The sequence below is a fragment of the Dicentrarchus labrax genome, unplaced genomic scaffold (assembly GCF_905237075.1).
Source record: "Dicentrarchus labrax unplaced genomic scaffold, dlabrax2021, whole genome shotgun sequence".
In the NCBI taxonomy this organism is placed as follows: Eukaryota; Metazoa; Chordata; class Actinopteri; family Moronidae; genus Dicentrarchus; species Dicentrarchus labrax.
In genome coordinates, this window is record NW_026136712.1 from 10,227,237 (window position 1) to 10,249,453 (window position 22,217).

The following is a 22,217-nucleotide window of genomic DNA, read 5'->3' on the forward strand; positions in this document are numbered from 1 at the left end:
TTTTTGTTTGCTGGTCTACCCATCTGTCATACCAAATGGTGTGTCCACCCCACACACTACTGTCTTAGATAATAAATTAGCCATCCTGCACTGCTTCCATCACACATTGAATAGTCAATATAAAGAAATATCCTTTCAATTTTTATACTCCATTTGTATTATTTTTTATGTAAAGATAGCTCAAGTCAGAAATGATAACAATCACTTATTCACATATTCACAATTTTACAACTTACATAATAACAATTATTCACAATTGTACATATTCACAACAAAACACATATAATCTTAAAATGTACAGTGAATGCAAAAACGTATTCAGTCTGGATCTATATTTACAACATGTGGGAGTAACTCCACAGGGTCTTGAAGATGAATGAGGAAGGACACCTGCATTGCCACAGACGGTTGTCCAGTGTCATCCGGATCCCCACACTGCAGGGTGTTATCTCTGTTTACCACTGATGGACAGTGCAGCAAAGAGTCATCAGGGTGTGGGGAAGTTGGCTGAACCTGACGCCTAAAAATCAGCGAACTCTCAGGAGTAGGTGAACCATCAGGCATTGCCCTGATTGTTGTGGCAGATGATCTGTTGCGCTCCGGCACTGTGGCAATGGAGAAAGTGTCTACTCGAGAGTCAAGCACGCCTAGTCACTGTCCACAGCATACAATCTCAGCCTCTATCCTCCAGCTGCGTAACTTCCTCTTCAGCTCTGTCCTCACCTGCACCCAAAGTAAAGGTGAGCCATTTCAGAGTTAATGTACCATTTTGTGCACCAGTTTTGTGACATTTGCCAGTCTGATGCTTGAAAATGGAAACGGAAAGCAAGTCCCCACCTGACAACCCTAAATTGGTTTCTTATGAAAATAAATATTTCATTATCAAAAGTATTAACAATGATTTTATCCAAATTCTGCACTTTTATACCCATGCAGATTCATGTATGTTGTCTCTTACATAGTGTGACTGGTAAATATGGCTAATCAGGGTATAAAAATGAAATGAGAATATGAGATGAAACAACAAACCTCTTTATTGGCATAGCAGTAGAGCACAGACACCAGAAAGCCCTGCGGAGAGGCCACATTAAAAAAAAGTCCTGTTTAGTTTAAGTAATGTATACTATATTTGCTATTCAGGAACACATTAGATAATGTTTAGACAATTACATAGTTTTAACATGTCAGGTATATCAGCAATAGCAAGCAGCCGCTCTCTTATCCAATTGAACCTACCTGAAATGAATTGAGAAAAAGGGTGAAGAAGACTTTAATGTAGCGCAGAACACCTGTTGTCTGCTCATCTGTAGCAAAGATGAATATGATCTCATGAATCCCAAACAAAGGGATGAGAGTTAGGGTCGCCTTGGCAAGCCTTAGAGGACAAATCAAGCAGCAGAGCAGTTTGTCACAACACAGTACATTCATACACCATGCAAACATTGTTTGTTCCCTCTCCTACCAAACACCCATTAGTGCTTTTCTGTTACTGTTTAATGTACTGTTGTTGTTAATTTATCATAAATGAAAATAGATTAAGACAACTTGCCGAAGTTTGTAATCAGGATATCCACTCTGGTTGTTGGCTCGTAATTTAGAAAGAATGACCTTCAGGATCTTCATGAAAATCAGAAAGTTGATCTGTTGATGAGAAAATCAAAGAATGAATTGCTGCATCCTGTGCAAAAATGACATATTATGCCATATATTATACAGAGGGGTCCAAAATGTCACATGATGACAAAATATGCAACTCAACACTGTTCACTATTTGCATCCTTACTAGTGAAGCAAAAAGAATTGGGAAGCGAATTATCCACCAGTAGTTCATGTTCTCATTTACAGCCCAACACCTGAAAAGACAAGGGACGTGATTACTATTTCTCCACTGTCTAATCTGGATCAGTAGGGGCAGGGGGTTTACACATCAAGTAATCAGGCACATGGGAATGCTACACACACACACACACACACACTTACTCTTTGTTTTCTTTTAATAGCTTCATCACTACCCAGGGAATCACAAATAGAAGTGGAGTTCCTATGAAAAGGACAGTAAAGATTGCTGTAATTGCCATTCATCTATAAAAGCCACACTGCTTTAGGTTTTTTCCATCCCTCCAGGCAGTTGTGATGTTGCAATCATAAAAATTAACGCAAATTCAACCAATCCCTGTGAATTCTGCCCAACCTTGCAGTTTTGTCCAATCACCATACTTTTCTGCAAATTTGACCAATCATTATAGTTTCCTGTACAAAATGTTGAGCCATATGTCACCAAACTCCCCTCCTTGTTGTGATGCAGACCATATGGACGTCTCACATTTACCCTATCTAAACAGTGTGATTTTTGATCACACTGAAACAAGATTCCTTTGAATTATACAAAAAATAACAATAATCACAGATGTTTTTCCTCCTACTTTCATTGCCTAAAAATGTGCATCGCAATTTTTTTTTTTAATCCTGGAGGGACTGATCGTTGTAAGTACTGTTAATAGGCTGACTAGATAAGGGAGGACATATGACAGAGAGACATTTCTATGGTTGCATTGTGCCTGTTGAATGTGAGCTGTTCGGTATCTCTGTAATGAGGTGCTCTTTGGTGTGAAGTGGAATTCACTTTTAAAGGATGGCAAAAGCGGACCGTCTCCCACAAAATAAGTCTCGGAAAAAGAGATGGAACTTACCCCAGCCAAGACAGATGTAAGGTAAGTATTTGTTATTGTCGATGAACACTGAGGCAATAAGCACGGAGTACAAATAAATTGCCTCTCCAAAGAACCAATAGTGATTGGCCAGGACACAGTATTGCATCATCACCTGTGCTATCCTGCAGCCAATAGCAGCCTAGAGGGAATGGTCATAAAAAATACATATAACATGAGGCTAGTGTTTAAACTTGTTGTTGGCTTCATCTATGTTAAATACACTGAGAATTTTTAGTGGTGATCTACAACAAATAAACAACAGTAAACCGCCATCAGTAGATTTAAAGATCTACCTGGTGACTGAGCATCTCTCTCACGTCGGTTTGTTTCATGATCTCTCGTCCCCAGTGGCGTTCCAGCATGGTGTCCTTAATTATTACAGAAACAGCTCGCAGGATGAGGGACAGGAAGAGGTTAGCATGAATGTAGTTCCTGGTGCAGTGCAATTTCCTGTAAGGAGACATAAAAGTACCAAAAATTTGAATTTTGTGTGTCAAATAAATGAGTTTTTCTTTCTTGCGTCTTTGTTCTTGATTTTGTTGGTTTTCTTTTTTTTTTCTTTTAATGGACTGAACTTAAAAAAGCTAATATCTATTTTGTCAGTTTTTTTAAAAAATATATCACTATTGTTTGATAACCCTGTAATCACTTCACTTCTATATCATCACTGTGCATGCTAGAAGTAGTAAAATGTGTTCGATGCAAAATTGATTACATTCAGTATTGGCTTACATAATACAATCTTCTGATCCTGCATTTGTACTTGATTGTTATGAATGCTGAAGATCTCGACAATTGCGAGGGATCTGATTTGTATTTAGAATAAATGATGCACCGTGTTATCTGATTATCTGTTTGAAAGTTTTTCTCACAGCCTTTGTCAAAGAGGAGGGACAGATCTTCTGAGCAGCTTTAATGAGGTATGATTGACACATTGGTAAATAATATGCTAAACAAAAATGACGGCACATCTGTTAGACATCTTACCTAAAGCTCAGAAGAATGATAAGAGCCGTTATGAGCGTGAAGAGGGACAAGGAATAGCCAACAGTGTACAACATCCTGAAGCTCACCATCAGTTGTTTGAACCACAGCTGTAAAGACAAAATCCATACCCGTCACTTTTTGGAAGTCAGACCTCATAAATGACAAAAATAAATAATAATAATAATAATAATAACTAGAAGAAGAAAGAGAGAGAGACCTCTCCTTTGTTAACACACTCACAACCTTGCAGACATGAAGCCATGAATGTCATTTTCTAATGTCAAATGTTAATAAAGCCAAAGTCATGCTATTTTTCCCTACAATATGGGAATACGTGAGATTGCACTGTGCACAGGAGGCTGAAATATTTATTTACTTTAAGTATTTCTCAGTGGAAAATTCTCACTGTAGCTCATTATTTACAAACTGTCCCAGAATCTAACTGAAAACCTCCACCTTGTTAAAATACAGCTGCCACAACTGTCCACAACTATACATTTTGATGTTGGCTGTCCCTGGGTTAGACTGAAGACAGAGAGCATGAGAGCGTTTACTGTCAGGATTTCAGAGCTCTTCTGTTAGATATCAGATGAGCAAACTCAGCATCCTCATTTAAATCTAAACCTGCATAACTTTTGTTGTTTTTGTAACTTTGGGGCAGCAGAAACAATTTATAAACACACTGACATATTACTACTTTTTAAGTTGATACCATGCTAGCAAACAGTTTTGGCCTCCTGATGAATGTAGGCCCAATGTTCTCTCTTATTTAGCTCTGTTTTTGGTCTCACCTATTGCTACCAACTCCAGAGGGCTATTCTGACTCTTTTAACAATCAACTATAACTAGCTAGTTGCTCATTTTGTCTGCCGTTTGGTGCCAGCAGGTAGTTACAGTGTGATTTTAGAGGGTTTTTTCACTGAAAAGAGGTGACACCAAAACTGTAAAGTTGCAGGCCAGGATACCAGAACCATTAGCTGAAAGACACTAAAAAGCTTCAAAGAGATTTTAATTTTTTAATTTTTTAATTTTTCTTATAAGTTTTACGGTCACTGATATGCTTTCAATTGATATTTGACTCTTGTAAATATTAACTTTTTGTGCACCTCTTTTTTAGTTAGGAAAAACTACTTCAGAGTTTTTTCTTTCCCAGTAGATGTTTACATGATGACCTCAGTCTGACAAGAAAAAAAAAACATAGTTTTAACAACGCAGTGAATGCTAAACAGAAGAAATATCTTCCTCAACAGAGAATGCACGCAAAACATACATTTTGAGCAACAAGAAGCGCTGTCAGTTGCAACAAATTAACCACCATGCTGGTCTCTTTACCTCCTGAGATGTGACCTCTTTTTCCTCCTCACACTGGGTCATGTCTCTCCACACCTGCCCGCTGTCCTCTCTCTCCCAGAGGCCATCAGAGCCGCACCGCCGACGCACAACACCCTGGGACACTGGAGGAGAAACAGTCAGTCCTTCAGCCTTTACAGCTTATTCCTAATTAGGGTCACAGAAGGGGGTTGAAGCCAATGGCAACACGGGACAGATGACAGGTAAAAAGCTGGACAGGTTATCAGTCCAGCAGAAAGTGACAAGAAACAAAAAGACACATGCATACTTAAGTACACTCTCTCTCTCTCTCTCTCTCTCTCTCTCTCTCTCTCTCTCTCTCTCTCTCTCACACACACACACACACACACAAAGTAAATCAGGTTTCATAAATGTTTGTAATGTAAAAAGAATGTGTTCTAAAGTGCTTTAAAAGGAATAGTTCAATATTTTGGGAAATATACTTCTTTGCTTTCTTGCTGAAAGTTCAGTGAGATGATTGATACCACTCTCATGTCTGTGTGGAAACTTTACAGTTACAGCCAGTAGCTGGTTAGCTTAGCTTAGCACAGAAACGGTAAATTTGGGAAACAATTAGCTAATGTGTCGTTTTTACACATTTCTTTGTATGGATTAAACAATAAATAAAGTCTGTTTGAGCATTTTCTTTGTTATAGTAATATGTAAGTATATTTGTTATTATCTAGTATGAATAATAATAATATATATATTTATATTTATATATACACACCTTTGGATATTGAGTAGGCTAGGAGCAACTAGCTAGTTAGTTTAGATTAGTGGTAAATTACATCAACATCAAACAAGAAACAACATGTTAATTGCTTTAAAAGAGAATTTTGAAGACACAAGTCGGTGGATTTTGTCGAATTAATTTAGGGTTAGGCTAAAAGCTCCCCCCATTTGCAGTCTTTGTGCTAAGCTAAGATATTATCCCCTGGCTGTAGATTCTCATTGAACAGACAGACGTAGCCTATTAGTAGATAGATAGATATTCCTTTATTTGTCCCACAATGGGGAAATTCCAATGTTACAGCAGCAGAGTGGATAGAGAAACAGTATAAAAACAGTATAAAAGATAGTAAGAGTAGGGAAATAATAAATAAAAACACCATGTACAAGAGAAAAAACAATAAGAATCCACAACAACAGATAACACAAATAGTAGCAGCAGTTGCACATGGGCAATAGATTGCACAGTGAATATGGTGTGAATATGGTATGGATATAAATATAGTAGTCTTTCAATTAACTAACTAACTAATTAGTTTTGGGAACCTTGAATATCTATTGCATATTTCCACTTTATCTGTATTCACAGAGATATTTTGCTCTGTACAGATGGATGGAGCTACTCCCCTAGCAACTGTTCTACCAAACATCAAAAACAGGAAACAGACAAGAACATGTTTTTTATTTCAGTTTGTTATCCTGTCAAAGTTAGACTCACCCAAAGTGTGATTTACCTTTGTCATACCAGGGCAGGTAGAAAGGGCATGAGATGTTGACCACAGAGCTGGCAGGAGAATCTGGCCAGCAGGCATATCTGTCAAATGTCCTGTTACAGAACAAGCCCTCTAGAAGGGCAAATGAAAAGAGACTTAAAACATTCACATTTTACTTGTTCTCTTTCCTCTCCTTCTCAACCTATTGCCATATTCTCTTTTGCATGATGAGTTAATACTAAATGAATGAAAAGTGAAAATGAAAGTTTCTCTATACCTTGAAGTAGCGGCTCATTTTCTATCATTTTGACACAGTCTTCTTTATATTGGACCCACTTCCGATAAGTTTCCTCCAAGACCTTCCCACTGGCCACCATCTCAAACTGTTAGGACATTTACAGACAAATACTTCAGAAACCTTTTCCTTTACTTCATGTCATCTTGGAAGGATTTCTCAATAAAACAATTTCTTTAAAAGTAATCCTTCTCGTTTCACTCAAAATAAAAAATTTAATAATGTTGTACTTCACCAAAACCAACCTTTGGCAGTTTGAGAAACAGCAGGCAGATCAAAGCCATTATATCTTGTGTCATGTCCATCACATCAGACTTCTTCTTTTTGACTGAGAGGAGAAAGAACAGAACAATTTTGACTGTTGAAAGGGTCATTAGTGTTGAGTTCAGTAATTGGTGACACAATTCAGGGAGTTTTTTCATCTGTCAGGGGACCTACATTGTCCATAAAACTGTAAAAGTATGGGTTATTTAAAAAAAATTCTAAATGGACCAGAGTCTTTGGACTTATAAAATTGTTGTAGACTGTGTATACTACTCCCTACACATCCATCACAAGGAAAGACCTTTCAAGATAAATTGGTGCCTGTTGCCCTGCGATCAAGCATGTTCAGAGGATATGAATTACTGTCCATTTTCAACAGCCTCTCAATTGGGTTTCCTTCTAAAAGCACTGAGAGTATTATAATTTGTTGAATTGAGTCACTGAAACCACATTACTGGCTTCCATCAAAGTTATCCAATAACTTGAAAAGCAACTTGAAATGTCTTTTGCTTTCTTATTGAGTTTGACCGTACCTTCATTTGCTCCTTCTCTCATGACCACACATACACACTGCAATCTGCATTCTCACCAGCTCACATTTTTTAATGATCTGAATCACCTATAGATACCATTGGAAAATTTCCAATTGTGGTTACTCTTTGCGGTAGGTCTGGACTCAAAGTGACACGTACTGTATGCTGTGTCCCATGCTAATAATAAACAGTGTGCACTACATAATGTACTGTATACTATTTTACAATTAGTAGGCTATACAAGAAATCAATGTACTTTTCTGTTTTGTATTAGCACAAAAAGATGCAGTACGTGTGCTGAGACATAAGCTGTATGGTGACTTTGAAGAGCTGTAGCCAATTAAACTTAAAGAAAAAGTCATAGGTTTTTCAAAAGATTTGGTAGCTCAAACACAACAACCAATTTCATTATTCAAAGTATTTTTTTACTATCCATAACTGTGAACATAGTGTCTGACTTCAAAATATTTCTGGAAAATTGACTGTCTCGTTTCAATAATTTAGTTAAAAGTTAGCCATATGGAAGATATTAAAATAACGACCCCCCACATATTTTAAGATACTGTATAAACAATATTCAGTTATAAAGTTTAAAAAAATCGACTCCTTCTCCTAGAATCCAGATAAAACATCCAGAAACTAAATAAAAATCGAAAAATATTACTTATTTAAATATTTTGACTACGGAACACAAGAGTTAATTTTTCAAGTTTGAGCATCACATAAATGTAAGTTGCATATGTGATGCTCAAACTGATTTACTAGTGATGTGATGTCACAAACTCATCTCGTACGTACATGTCTTTAACCAAGGCTTAAGGTGAGCAAACTTTTGCTCCTTCAGTGGCTAAATGTGAAAACAACCTCTCAGGGTCAAATTGTACATGTTCATCATTCTGCACAGTGAAGCGCAAACATCCAAGCAAGCCTCAACATTTTTCAGTGGAGGGGGAACTTAAATTATGACACTGGCAAAATACCATATCCACAAATCTAAATATGCAAATTCGAATTTTTTGTTTTGTTTTTCTCATTCATTGATTAAATCAAATGATACACTGACACAACCCCCTCTTCAAACTATGAAAATGATATTAAAACAATTTATATGTGTTCCCTTTTTCCTATAAAGACATTTCCCTGGTCTATGTTACTGGTTATAAAGTTGAGAGGATTTCTTAAAAGTATATTTACTCATGTTGAATTTACTTACTAACTTTAAATATAATCCATTTTGTCACTTTTCCACCATAAACACACTCAAAACCTGCTTAGAATTGAGACCTATAGACTTACAGACACACCAGGACTGTCTGTTATTCAAACCCAACCTCTGTCATCAAAATACATTTATTCTACAATACACTCTGAAACCCTGTGTGAATTCCACTATCTGTATCACCATCGTAATGATCGCCTATGGATATTTTTAACAGGTCTGGAATGATGTACATTTGTCCCCTTTGTGTTGTCAGTCACATTGAATGGCTCTGATGTCTGCGGTTAACAAGTTTTTGTGGGGGTGTTTTGATCACCTGTAGGACTGTGAAATCAGTCATTAGGAAAAGATAGCCAACCTCCTTCAAATCTGGACTATCAGCGAGATTAACATACATGTTACACCAATGATTGCGTCTTCAGTGGGTCCTTATTTTGCCACAACCTGTCCTCATGCGGGCTAATCAGTCTCGCAGCAGCTGCCTGAGAGGCACTGATAATGGTACTGTGCATGACTGCATGATACCAGCTGACGTAAAGCTTAAAACTGTTTAAAATTTGAATATACTGAAAACATATAAATGATAATGGTGGATACTGAGATTATTACAATCTCCCTAACAGGCTATATCTTGTTTTGTTTTTTTACATTTTCTTTCAATCCAAACAGTCTTTGACCACCAGGCAGAATAAATTACCCATAGGACTTGGATGAAATGTTCTTTCAGTCTGTCCCATTTGTCAGAAAATGTGATACTGTGTTGACAATATTTTAGGTTGGCAGTGGGGTCTAGTGGAGCTGTGTTTCTACTGCATTTATTAGCAAAGTGAGCTCAGAGGGCCCCATGTCCCCAACATCCGTGGGGGCCCCACCTCAGGCTCAGCGCAGCCTACGTCTGCGTATCAACAGACTGCCAAAACACAGATTTGATTTCTCTCCCCTGGTAGGTGGCATTTGACAGTCATTGCCTATGGCAGCTCAAGGAATGAGACCACATTGGATTTAGTTTCTTATAGGTCCGGGAGCTGCCCCATGTGGTAAAAAAAAAAAAAATGCTCGAGTGGCATCAATACATCATTATCCAGTTGTGTGCTTCTGTAAAACCACTTGCCATGTACAATTTGTGGACTTTAAACAAACTGCACACCTTTAGCTAACAAAAATGTCACACCTAAAGGTGAGGATTCCCTGCTATATCAGATTTATCCTCAGCTGTTCATTTATCGGAGAGATCCAACATCAATCTCACTGGTCTGAACTGGTATAAGACCAAAATCAATTGAATCTTTGCTGTCCAATCAGGACTCAGCAAGTTGTGAACATTTAAACCTCTTTAAGACTCTGATTCTCAAGTGAGTCCCTAAACCTGGGATTATTGAAATAGCAGCTGTAATGTCTACTTACCTCAACTTGTTGTGAGGCAGCAATAAAAACCACATAGGTATTTTTGGGCTCATTAGCTCTCCATGCCAGAAAAATGGTACAATGGTAAAGGAACAATTTTCAAATTCCCCCACCAATCATTTAGATGGCAGAAATGGGTTTGTTATTTTACTGTAAAGTAGCATATACTGTACACTACTGTACATAACAACCTATGTACTGTACATTATAACCTATGTACTGTACATAATACCCTATGAACCTTGTGTTATTACTCGTATAAGTAGTCTTTGGCATTGGCTGAATCATCATAAATCATAAAAAAAAAAAAAAAACACACAACACTGTTTAGCAGCCATGAGCAGCTGAACAACATATTTCGGTCATATTATGGTCATCTCTGACATAATGCCTATGAACCAAACCTTATAAACAACAATGCTTTTGCAGTTATAGGCTTCTTACAGTACTTCAAAAGAAAAAAAACAAACAAAAAAGATAATTAAAATTAAAATATATAAATATTTTTCGATGGCTATAAGGACAAACAATACTTTCATGCATGCAAAAAGAAAAACCTCTTATATTGTTGATTAAGTTACTTGCACAATGTTGCTGATGAATCATTTGCCTTATACTATAATGCGTTTTGGATATATATATATATATATATATATATAATATCAAAATATTCATTCTTCTGCATGAAACGTATCTAGTAGGCTGCAACTGTAATCAAAGAATACAAAACACGAGCATGTCACTTACAGATAAATGGTCCTTTAGAGAGGAGAAAGCAGCGGTGTGGAGATGCTCCGTCCTGAGCGCGACTGCACCTGAACCTGCACTGAGCAGTTTGTCTGTCGGTCCGCGATGCCCTCCCCAACACGAAGTGCCACTGAATTCATGGATTTCTCCAGAGGGAGAGTTCATCATTATTGTCCGATGTTGAGTAAATTTCAAAATAAACTCCTCGTTACAGACAGCCTCTTGTATCTTATTACAGTGCTCTAAAACTATCAATGACTGGTGCGCTTTCGCATTTCTTTGAATACATGTCAACTGGATGCAAATGAATGAGCTGATTAATAAGGGGGGAGACGACAGATTTTTTCTCATGTAATAGGTGTCATTCGTAACGCACTAGGAGCAAAAGAAGGCAGCAACACATTTACATACAGTTTATGAATGGGGACCATCAAATTCAGGCTTTTTTTTTGGGGTGGGGGGTTGATGCATTCACAGGCTATTGCTGTAAATCAATGGGGCTTAAACAATGTTGTGCCTGCCTGGAAACCTTATTTTTATCTATAGGATAATTAATCTATAATTATATAGAAACCCCCCCCAAAAAAAAAAAAAAAAACCAAGAACCTCATGTTCTTGAACGCATATAACTCTGCAGGAGCTCAATCGAAATGAAGCAGAAAGTGTGATCTTGTTTTGAAGTTCATTCATTCACACACATTACCAATGTAAGAAATGCTGAAATAATTATGTGAGCATCTTGTCACCTATTACCTAATAGAGTAATTAAACAGATGATTAAGAATTAAGATTTGGATGTCTGAGTTTAATTTTGGGATGATCATTTTCTGGGTTTATATCATTTTAGGACAAGGTATATCTGGGTTTAATTTGAGTATTAAAGGGACATTGTGTAGGAATTTCTCTCATCTAGCGGTGAAATTGTATTTTACGAATAGTGCTCTCTACTGCCTCGCCTTTTCAAATGCGTATTGCAACTACGGTAGCCGTTATGTACCAAGAAGCCTACCTGTCGAGGAGAAAGCAGGCAACTTCAGTGTCTCTTTGAAAGTCTTTCTCCTTCATTAGCTCTTTCCACCTGGGAAAAGCTACCCTGATGTTTACCCTCGTTTTTGAATTTGCTGGTCACTTTGCCCTTTTAATTCCCTTTTTCGCTTATTTGGCGATGAGGATTCCTTCTCCTGTGGCTCGGCATAAGTATGATCCTCCATTATGAACTAAAGTGCAGTGCAGACTTTTAAATGTGCCGGGGCAGTGACAAGCGCCTCTCACTGATCTCCTTCTCTGTTATAGCTGGTTTCAGTCACGTGACACTGCCTCTGAACGAAAACGCGTTGTGGATTAGCTAGACAGGTAGGCTAGTGCTTTATGTCCCTCTCGGCGATTATAGTTTTTCAAAATGGCGGAACGACATGGAAGCCTCCATGGACTTGCCCGTCCAATGTATATACAGATAAGAAATTCTTTGCTTACGAGGATAAGTCAGATCATTGGCAGAGGTAATTTTACACCAATGAGGACACATTTATGAATGAAGACATTGATTTTAGCTAATAAAATACTTAAAACACTACACAATGTCCCTTTAAAATAATGAATTGTCTTTTAATCACTGAAGTAATTATTTGAGCAAAAATCCACCAAATAAATAAAAAATCCAGCTTCTCAAACAAAGTGCTGCTTCTCTCTGTTTCATATCATATCATGAGTTTTGGATTGTTGGACAGCCAAGAAAAGCAACCTGTGGATGTCACATTGGAATCTGGGACGTCCTGATTTTTAATGATTTTAAATAAAAAACAGATGCATTGATAATGCAAATAATCTTAATCTTGTTCATATTCCTAGGTATGTTTTCATTAGTGTATAATAGAATACAGACATTGTAAATTGCCTTCAATGGAGTCTGCCATGTTGAACCACCAATGTTTCTATGGTAGCCCAGAACTTCACCGTAAGATACCTCCTACACAGTGGTCCTTCAAATATCAGTTGCGTAACTTTGCTTAGCATAAAGAATGAAATCAGGAGGAAACAGCTAATGTAGTTCTGTCCAACAGCAGCAAAGATCTGCCTACCAGCCCATCTAAAGCTCACTGTTGACTTGTTATATCTTGTTTGTTCAATCCGAACGCAAAAGAAGTGTAAAAATGTGACCTTGCTGTATAACCATATACCAGAAATTGTCTGCTGGTTACCATGGCAACCACTCAGAGCCAAGAAATAGTATGGCACATGACTTCACATCAAATAAACAAACAAACATACACAACTCTGTTTCAGATTTTTCTGATAAGCTGCACTAACTGGCTGCACAGCTGTACACTTTTTCCCAGGACAAAACTACTAGGACAACCACTATTATCACAATGTCAACAAGAGACTTGAAAAGTTAAGTGTCTCTCACAATCAGCTCACCACTTCATGTATTAATTTACACATTTCTAGCCTGAATAGCTTTGATTCCATTGAAAGAAAATGTGCTGTATTAAATGTTTGGTTTAATTGTCGGCCGCCAAGGAACAATTGCCTGTTTGTAGGCTCGTTTGATGAGAACGTCACAAAACCTTGACTTGAGCTTGACTGAGCCAGAATTTCAAACGCTTTTGAGAGGAGGTGAGCTTACTCAGATCTACATACTCACATCTTCCTGTAAGCTCCTGAAGCAGTGCAGCACAACCTGATCTCTCTTGTTCTCTCATGTCTTCTCTTTAACCCTATTATTCAGGTACAGGGCTCAAGTGGACATATTTTCATCAAGGCCATGCCTCCACTGATGGTGATGTTTTCTCTCACCTGCAGCCAAATGAGATTCCCAATGTTCAAAAAAGGAGTCAAATTCCATCTGCTTGAACACTGAATCAGAATCTGGTTTGGTGGGTTGTCTACACAATGTTGATGAAGCAGGGTGGTTAAGTTTTTGACTGAACTAAAAAAATCTCAATAAATAATCCTTTTTTTTATTTGATTGTTGCTTAGTAGAGAAATACTTAAACCTGCCAAAAATTTTAATTCAATCTGCCCACAATGTTAGCAGCACAAGAAGCATGTAGAAAATCATATACAGTCATACAGTATACCACACTTATCAGTGAGATCTTAGCTCTGGCTTGATATTATCTTATTTATATTCTTAATCTGGACCCCAGTGATCATGGTCTACACAGCATAAAAACAGCATGACATTTCCCAAATCTTATTCATAAACCTTAATGAGTGATCAGTCTCGTCAATGGGCCTGGACATGACTGACATTATGTCTACTACTAGATGCTTTTAGATGGAAAATGATGGAAAATGGAATTGCAGAAATACAGTTGTGTGTTATCCCTGCATGTGGTAGACTGGCACCCAATACACGCTGCCATTGCCAGATTATCTTTACTGTACCTACGGTGTGCTACGTAATTTAATGTTGGTTAAATTGATCACCAGTCATATTGAAAGAGTTACTGGAGATTAGCTGTGGTACAGATCTCGAAGGAGATGGACTTGGGGAATCAATCGGATGAGAATAAGTGTTTGTTGAAGGTTGACCTTGCCTCACAGGCAGGGGGCATAGCTCTAGTAGGACACCAGGGTCTGTGTTGTTCCCTTGTGTTTCTCAGCATTTCCCTCTCCTGTTTTGTGCCCTGTTGGTCTTTCTGTGTTTATGTTTATGTGTGTGGCTCTTGCCTTGCCACTCATTCTACTGGCTCCTGGTCCCCTGCTTTCCAGCACGTCACTCCTCCTGTATATCAACCCTGGCTCTTCTCCTACGTGTTGCCAGAGCAGCAGTGGTCGTCATGCACTTAAGGCCTCCTAGCTTTGTTCTTCATGCTTGTTCCTAGCCTGTCACTAACTGTCTTCCCTTGTGCCTCAGGATAATCCTTCATCTGCCTGCCTGCCTGTTTGTGTGCTATCCCCTGTGCAACTCCAGCCTTCCCACATCCATCCACCCTGCCCAGTCGTTCCTGCCGTTCCTCCTCTCCCTTGCCGTCTGCCTATGTCCCGTCTAAACTCACCTCCATTCCCATACCTTGCAGTAAATCTTAATCACTTCATCTCACCGCGTCTGTGTCCTGCGGTTGGGTCCACCTTGCAGCACTGTAACGTATTTAGTAAGATTATATAACATTAGGTGCCTGGGTACAGCTGGCACCCTACGTACCAAGGCTGAGTCTTTGCTGCAGCAAAGGCCCCTTGCTGTGTCTCATCCCCCCCATTTCCTGTCACTCTTAAGCTGTTGCTATCAATTAAAGGGAATTAATTTTTGTAAATGGCTGCCGTGAAAAAGGTCTATCGTCATTATATGATTAGTTCATAGTATAGGGCAGCAACAATACACTTGAATGTTATTACCATTTATATTGCTAAATTCTGAATTGCTTACAAATGACAAAAAATACATTAGACTTAAAAAAAACAAACTTTGAGTATTTTATTGGCTTAGTGTGTTGATGGTAAATTTAAATATTATCCAAATAACTGATCCCAGTGGCATTTATAAAATCATTACATCACATCTCAAACTAATTTGGCTCCGCATAACAAGCCTCTTTAAGTCGACCTTCATCTCAGAGCCCTGAATGAAGCACTCCCTTGCAATGGATATTTTTAGAAGGAATGAAATCACTGGCATGGAACATTATAAAGGGAACAGTTAAGAGCACTCTTGATGGTGCAGAGATGGGGTTTTTCTGTTGTGAATCACTATCAAATATAGTTACCCCTACTGCCAGGATTGTGCTAGAATCAAGTCATAATTTAGTCTCTTTCAATCAGAGAGCAATATCACTGGCATATGTTGTTATTTCTGATATATAAATATCTCTTTCTTCTTTTCTTTTTCTTACTCATCATTTCATGATCGTGATGTACAGTCACCACATTGGCTTTGACATTTTGGGAAACACCCATATTCGCTCTCTTGCCGAGAGTTATACAAGAAGTTAGATTATAGCTCATCGGAAGAGGGGAAACAGTTAGTCTGGCTCTCTAACAGAATCTGCCTTCCAGCAACTCTAAAAACGCATTATATCTTGATTGTTTTTACACTCAGGTTTTTGTACAGATTTTGTTACCTTTGGACAGAGCCAGGATTGTTTCCCCTATTCCCAAATCCTGATACTGGCAGTGTCTTCATATTTACTGTAAGGAGTAGCCCAGATTATAGACTATATCAAAACTTTTCCTTTAAAGATAATCATTTTATGTGAGGGTTTGGAGATTGACAGGTTTTAGATATTTGCATTTTGTGAAGTAAGGGAGAATTGCTTTCTCAGATGAAACCATCGGTGCATAGTATACCACAACAGAATAGAGTTTCCATTGTCAGGATCTCTGGAGATTAATGAGGCTGAGGAGGACTTGAGCACAACCTATCAGAGGATGTTTTGGTATTTATATCTTCATTCTAGTTTTGATTTGATTCTTTCATCCTGCAGTCTGTTTCTGTGATGTTATTTCTCAGAATTGGACCTCAGTTGAACTATTTATTGTCTTCTTGAAATGGGAAGCTGAAAAGAGGCTGGGCTGTCTACTCTGCATATTAATTATAACGATGGGGCTAGTCTGGAGGCTAAGAGTGGGAAAAACATGGGCTGTATGAATGAAAAGAGACCTCTGAGCAAAGTGGCAGGTCTGATAAGAGCCTGGGTTGATGCTTGACTGATTTTTGTAGAGTGGTTAAGCCATTTCCCTATACCTCTCTAAATGTATATATGGATTGTTGACAGAAATACAATATAATTTAAATTTAAATTGTTATCGGAAAGGCTGTTATCTCTTTTCCTCGAGGACAATCTAGACTAAATTTCCTTTTGACTCCTGGTAGAACAAATAAACAGAATAAAGGTCCACAGTTGAATTGTTTTTAGTGCCATTGAGACATGACATGTGGTGAGAGAAGGATTCTTAGACTTAATGGAAGGGCAATAGATTGTGATTTGAAACATCACATTTTTTATGCTGCTATGATTAATATTTTATGTTAAAGGTCCAGTGTGTAACATCTATTCAGCTTGTCTATTGTCAGAAATGGAATATAATGTTCTTAGGTGTATATTCAGCAAACTATAGGAATTGTTGTGTTTTCGTTACCTTAGAATGAGCGATATCTACAGAGTGAGCGGGTCCTCTTCTATGGAGGCCGCCATGTTGTTATCTTTATCTTCGGTAGCCCAGAAGGGACAAACTAAACACTGGCTCTAGTTAGGGTTTTGTGGCTTGTATAAAGCACAACAGAATTATTTACTCTTTCCCCCAGTGTTTTAGCATTTTATAGCTAATTGTTGCTAGTTTTCTGACTGGATACTGTTCGGGTTCACTCTCACCGCTCTCATGACTGTTGTGAAGTGAGCTGTGAGTCCAAAGGCTCCAAAAAGCCACTGTGTGTTACCCACTAAACAGCAGGCAAACAAATTTTGTGAAGGCTAATGTTAATCTGTGTCTGTACAACCAGGCAATTGCTAATGCCCATGCCATATCAAATGCCATTCTTATTAACAACCAATGAAAAAGAAGGAAGCTGACAATGCACAAACCAATGCATGTGTTTGCTTGCTAACTTACGAGGGTCAAACAGATTTAACCAGATTTTGGCAAAAATTAGAGTAGGGAGCATGGACAGACAGAGGAGAAATGATTATGCTGCAGTGCATGAGTGGTTTGGGAAGTTTCTTTTCATGTTAGCTGTCAAACTGGGTCATTAGAATCCAGTGTACTCACTGAGAAGCCATGCTGACATGTATTATGTGTATGTTATGTATGACAGTTTGTGTATGCTTTTAATCTTCTATTTGGGGTGGCAGTAGCTCAGTGTGTAGGGACTTGACTTGGGAACCGGAAGGTTGCCGGTTCAAGTCCCACAGACCACTATATGGAGTGTGGACTGGTAGCTGGAGAGGTGCCAGTTTCACCTCCTGTGCACTGCCGAGGTGCCCTTGAGCAAGGCAACCTAACCCCCATGGGGCGCTGCTAATGTGGCAGCCCCATCACTCCGCCATCTCTCTCCCTGTTGCATGTCCACAAGTGCATGAAGTGTGTGTGTGTGTGTGTGTGTGTGTGTGTGTGTATAAAAAGAGTGAAAAGAACAATTTCCCCTAATTTAAAAGTGTTTCTTCTTCTTCACCGTGGCTGTGTATTTTATCAGTGGTTAGGACTCCATCTCTGTACTATGATTATCTACTAAAGGTATAAATGGGCCAAAAAATAATAACCAGAAAGTATTTTTATGACTTGATAGAGAGGACTTAATAGGCTATAAAGGGCCTCCTTTTGCCATTAATTTTTAACATGATACCATCCCTTTCATTAACACAGAGTGGCAAAACAAAAAGGTGTTATGTCTGAAATAAATTAAGAGAGCTGTGACACTGGGAGGGAAATAAGCAAATATCTAAAAACAAGTTGTTTGTGGATGTTTACATGTAGCCAGAAATAGAGGTTCCTTAAAAATCCTTTGAACACTTGTGAAGTGCTTTGAGCCTTGCAAGTGCAACAGTCACCAATGCATTGAGTTAGTACACTTGATCATTAACAGAGCTTGGAATAAAGATGGGTATAGAAAAAGGCCCTTGTACTGCGTTAGTGTTCTCATTGATAAACTGCTTTGATATGGATCTCAATGTGTACTTATGTATTTTTTTTATAGACCACGACCCAAAACAAAATGCACTTCCGTGCATTAAGTCCAAGAGTCTGACAGTCTGGGAGCTCAAATGCCTAAGAAATATTACTGATTATACACATTGCACTCTGAAAACTTTAAAAAAATGAGGAATCCTTTGAAATTTGTAACCTTGAATCATCATTTAAACTCTGTGGGGATTGTTGATGTCCAACATGCTGGTGTGTGTTCTTTTGCTTATAGTATATTATACGATTTTAACCTTAAAATTTTTGGGGGTACACACAAATTTAACAAAAGCTATGATTGGTGCAGGTACTTGCAAAAGTCCTCACAGAGCTGCTTTAGATTCTAATTATAGAGCATCTCCTGTAAAAGGATATTCAGCTGTATGAAGTCACACATTATCTCTTCAACTGTCAGTAAAACCATGAGCAAAGAAAGAAGCTATAATTACCACCATCACAGTCTATTTCTAAAAAACGGTCTCAGGCAGGTGTGCTGTATATGAATTTAGGGACGTCTGCCTTCCTGAAAGCTCAGCAGGAAAAATACAACTAATTAAGTCTATGATTATTTTTAATTGAGCCTAATTTGAGTGAGGATGTCAAATGAGAGGTAGTTTCAGGTTGGATATATGTGATTGACTCCTACATTTTGTTCATGTCATGCATCAGTGTGCCTAGGCCAGCCCACATTGACTTATGCACAAATATAACGTAATTATACTCAAGTTCTTGCAGTTATCACCTTTCTGTGTTCCTACAGCTGCTGGTGTTTTACACTGATAGCAAAATAATTATCACACCCACTCATCCCTCTTTGCTGTCACAGCTGTCATTCTACTGCAGTATTTTTAGTTCTGTTGTGACCAGCACATAGGCTGATGTTATAAGATGTTTGGGCTTCCCTGTGGTTTGAATTATACAGTAGCTGAGGAGTTTAATTTCCTTTTCCCTTTCTTTTATAAAAGCAGTTCCTTTGTATGATATAATTATTCATGGAGAGATCTGTGATCATCACTTTCTTTTCAAAAATGTCTTTCAAAAAGATCTCTTTTTAAAACGAATATGAGGACATTTACCTTGTTGAGAGTAGAGGAAGAAATTATATGTAAAAAATGTAATATGAGGAATGAGTTAATGAACTAACTGGCATACCTAGCTCAATATAGTATATCATTAGGCGGTGTATCTAGTTGGTCTTTTAGGCAGCAAGCTGTCAAAAAAATCTCATTGGGAATTCAGGCTGCCAATTATGGAATAGTCAATGCACTTGAAGAAATTCTGAAGGTGTTTCATGCATCTGGCGATGAATATGCAAAAGAAAAAAACAGTAGAAATGACAAAAGCAACAAAACACAAACACTTTGTTTTGAATCGTGGCAAGATGGGAAAATCTTACAACTGATTACTGCAGTGGTACTCTGGGGTTGATGAACAAAGGCTGCATAAGAACCCTCAGTCAGATATTTCCCGCCTCAGATTTATCAAGCAGAGCGTACGCATGGTCTTTTAAATCTCAATCAATGTGAAATTGTGTGTTGCCTATGTGAGTAAGCCTGATTTTCACTCCCACAGCCCTGAATGGATCTGCACATGTCTCTAATCGTCTATCTGTATCACGGCTGCCATATGCTCCACCAGTCGGAGTCAATGCGTTGGAAATGTTGTATGCATGACTTATATGCATGCAGATTGTTTACACATCTAGCCTCTGAATCCCAGTTTAGACTCCAAAATCCCTTCAAGGACGAAGCGGGTGTTTGTTTGAACGGTTTGATTTGTATGGATGATTCAAAGTCGTACCCATTCGCAGCCTGTATGACCTGTACACAAGCAATGCAGCCAGGGGAACAAAGCTATGTTTTAGGTGTTACTAAGCTGACATCGGAGTGCTAAGCCAAACATATAAAAAGCCTTTTTTAGATTTCACTTGACAGAAAAGCATCATGCTATAACCTTTTTTCTGCACAGTTTCACAGCCTACCAAACAAAACAAAGCAACAAAATGGATGCACACTCTGCTAGCTATCCCCCTTCAGTGACATGTGTCACTGGGTGAGGTCTGACAGAGACCGTATCTTTTAGTCAATGAGCTTTGACCCTTTCCTGGTGGATGCTGTGATGTTTTTGTTGTGGTGTTCAAAGACATTTCCAGTGTTCATTCAGTCCTTTGTTCAGGTTTCTTGCTGTTGCATCTGATGGCCCCTGTAAGGTTGAGTTGGCAGTAACAATTAACCATTTCTATGACAACAAAGCAAACTCCTTCTGCTGATAAAGGCCACGAGACCAATACTAACTTCCTTTTGATAATACATTTTAGTTTCATCCCAAATTTAAGACTTTACAAATGATGAGGATATTGGCACCCTACAGGTTTCAAGATATAAGTCTTTTAAAATGACTCATGGCCTTCTTTGTTTGGTTTCCCAACATTCCCACATTCTTTTTAATGTTTACATCATCATCATGGATTCTACAATCGAATTCCTGCAATCTGTATAGTATGGGATTTAACACAGCAAGCTATGATAGAATTTTTGACTCATTAGTTAAAGGCATAAAATAATTTTTCAGTTTCATACAAGTACAAACATTTCTGCGCCACACTCACTATTTTAAAATTGCGAACAGGGAAGATGCAGCACAAATATTCAACATCATGCTCAAACAGGGAAGCTAAGGCTCAAACCTTGTTGTTATTATTAATAGAAGAAGAATAAAAAGAAGTAAACTAAACTAAATTTTTTTAGTACTTGAACACTGAAGTGGCCCTAGATGACAATACAGTGCATAGCAGTGGCCCCGAGCCAATTCGGGTTTGAGTAATTTCTGAACATTTGGTGGCCACTCATGAACTTCCAGCAGAGAGTGGTTATTTATTGTCACACTCCTTGACAGCTTGGTCAAAGGTGAGACGATCAATGGTGCATGGACCTGGACTATGGGATTCAAAAGAAACTAGGTGTTTTTGTTCTTGTCTGGACGGATTTTACTTTGCTTTTTTCATATTATTTGAAAAATAGTTTAAAAAACAAGAGACTCATAATTGCACTCTCACAGCCTGCCAAAAACCCACATATTGGTGGTGAAAAGTGCAGATTACAGGGAAGCCAAAGAAAATGTTTTGTGCAATTATTGTCAGTGCAGGCACCGCTGCTATTTGTATTCTCAGTTTGAAGTAGAAATGTGACCAAACACAGTGCCCGAAACCATTTTGCAACATCATCCTTCTTAATTTGGATGACTTACCAAAAGTTTTTTCCATACACAAGCAATCACACCCCATTTCCATTCAAATAGAAACAAGACATAACTGTTTGCATTTCAATAACTTTATATTCAGATTAATTTAAAGTTACAGTAAACTTATTGCAGAAGGGACGAGAGATGGAAAAAAAAAAGGACTCTAATGAGTCCAGCTGTCTCTGGATGGACCTCCGGCGGTTTGTGATATTTCAAATTTTGCTCTTTACGTTATCATCCATCACCTCCTGTGTGCTGTAATGAAGCACTGTCTCGTACAAATGAAACACACTGAAAAACAGAAACTTATCAATTTTCAACTTCATCATCATCATTTTCTTATTTGCATCCCTCTGTGTCACTTTCTGTCATTAATTAAACCAGTCTCAAGGCACAGATGGTCTA

General features: G+C 38.1%; 1 protein-coding gene across 1 annotated transcript; it reads right to left on the bottom strand.

Annotated features, from left to right (window-relative positions):
• Positions 1-148: 148 nt before the first annotated feature.
• LOC127373758 (glucagon receptor-like) lies at positions 149-11,084 on the bottom strand. Its single transcript, XM_051418500.1, has 14 exons — positions 10,956-11,084; positions 7,034-7,116; positions 6,771-6,876; positions 6,515-6,625; positions 5,031-5,152; positions 3,699-3,805; positions 3,005-3,161; positions 2,691-2,850; positions 1,981-2,041; positions 1,784-1,853; positions 1,550-1,641; positions 1,237-1,375; positions 1,030-1,071; positions 149-723 (listed from the first exon to the last, which is right to left on the bottom strand). Exons 2-14 carry the CDS (start codon positions 7,091-7,093, stop codon positions 652-654), a joined length of 1,299 nt encoding a protein of 432 aa, XP_051274460.1. The 5' UTR covers positions 7,094-7,116; positions 10,956-11,084; the 3' UTR covers positions 149-651.
• Between the last annotated feature and the right edge of the window lie 11,133 nt (positions 11,085-22,217).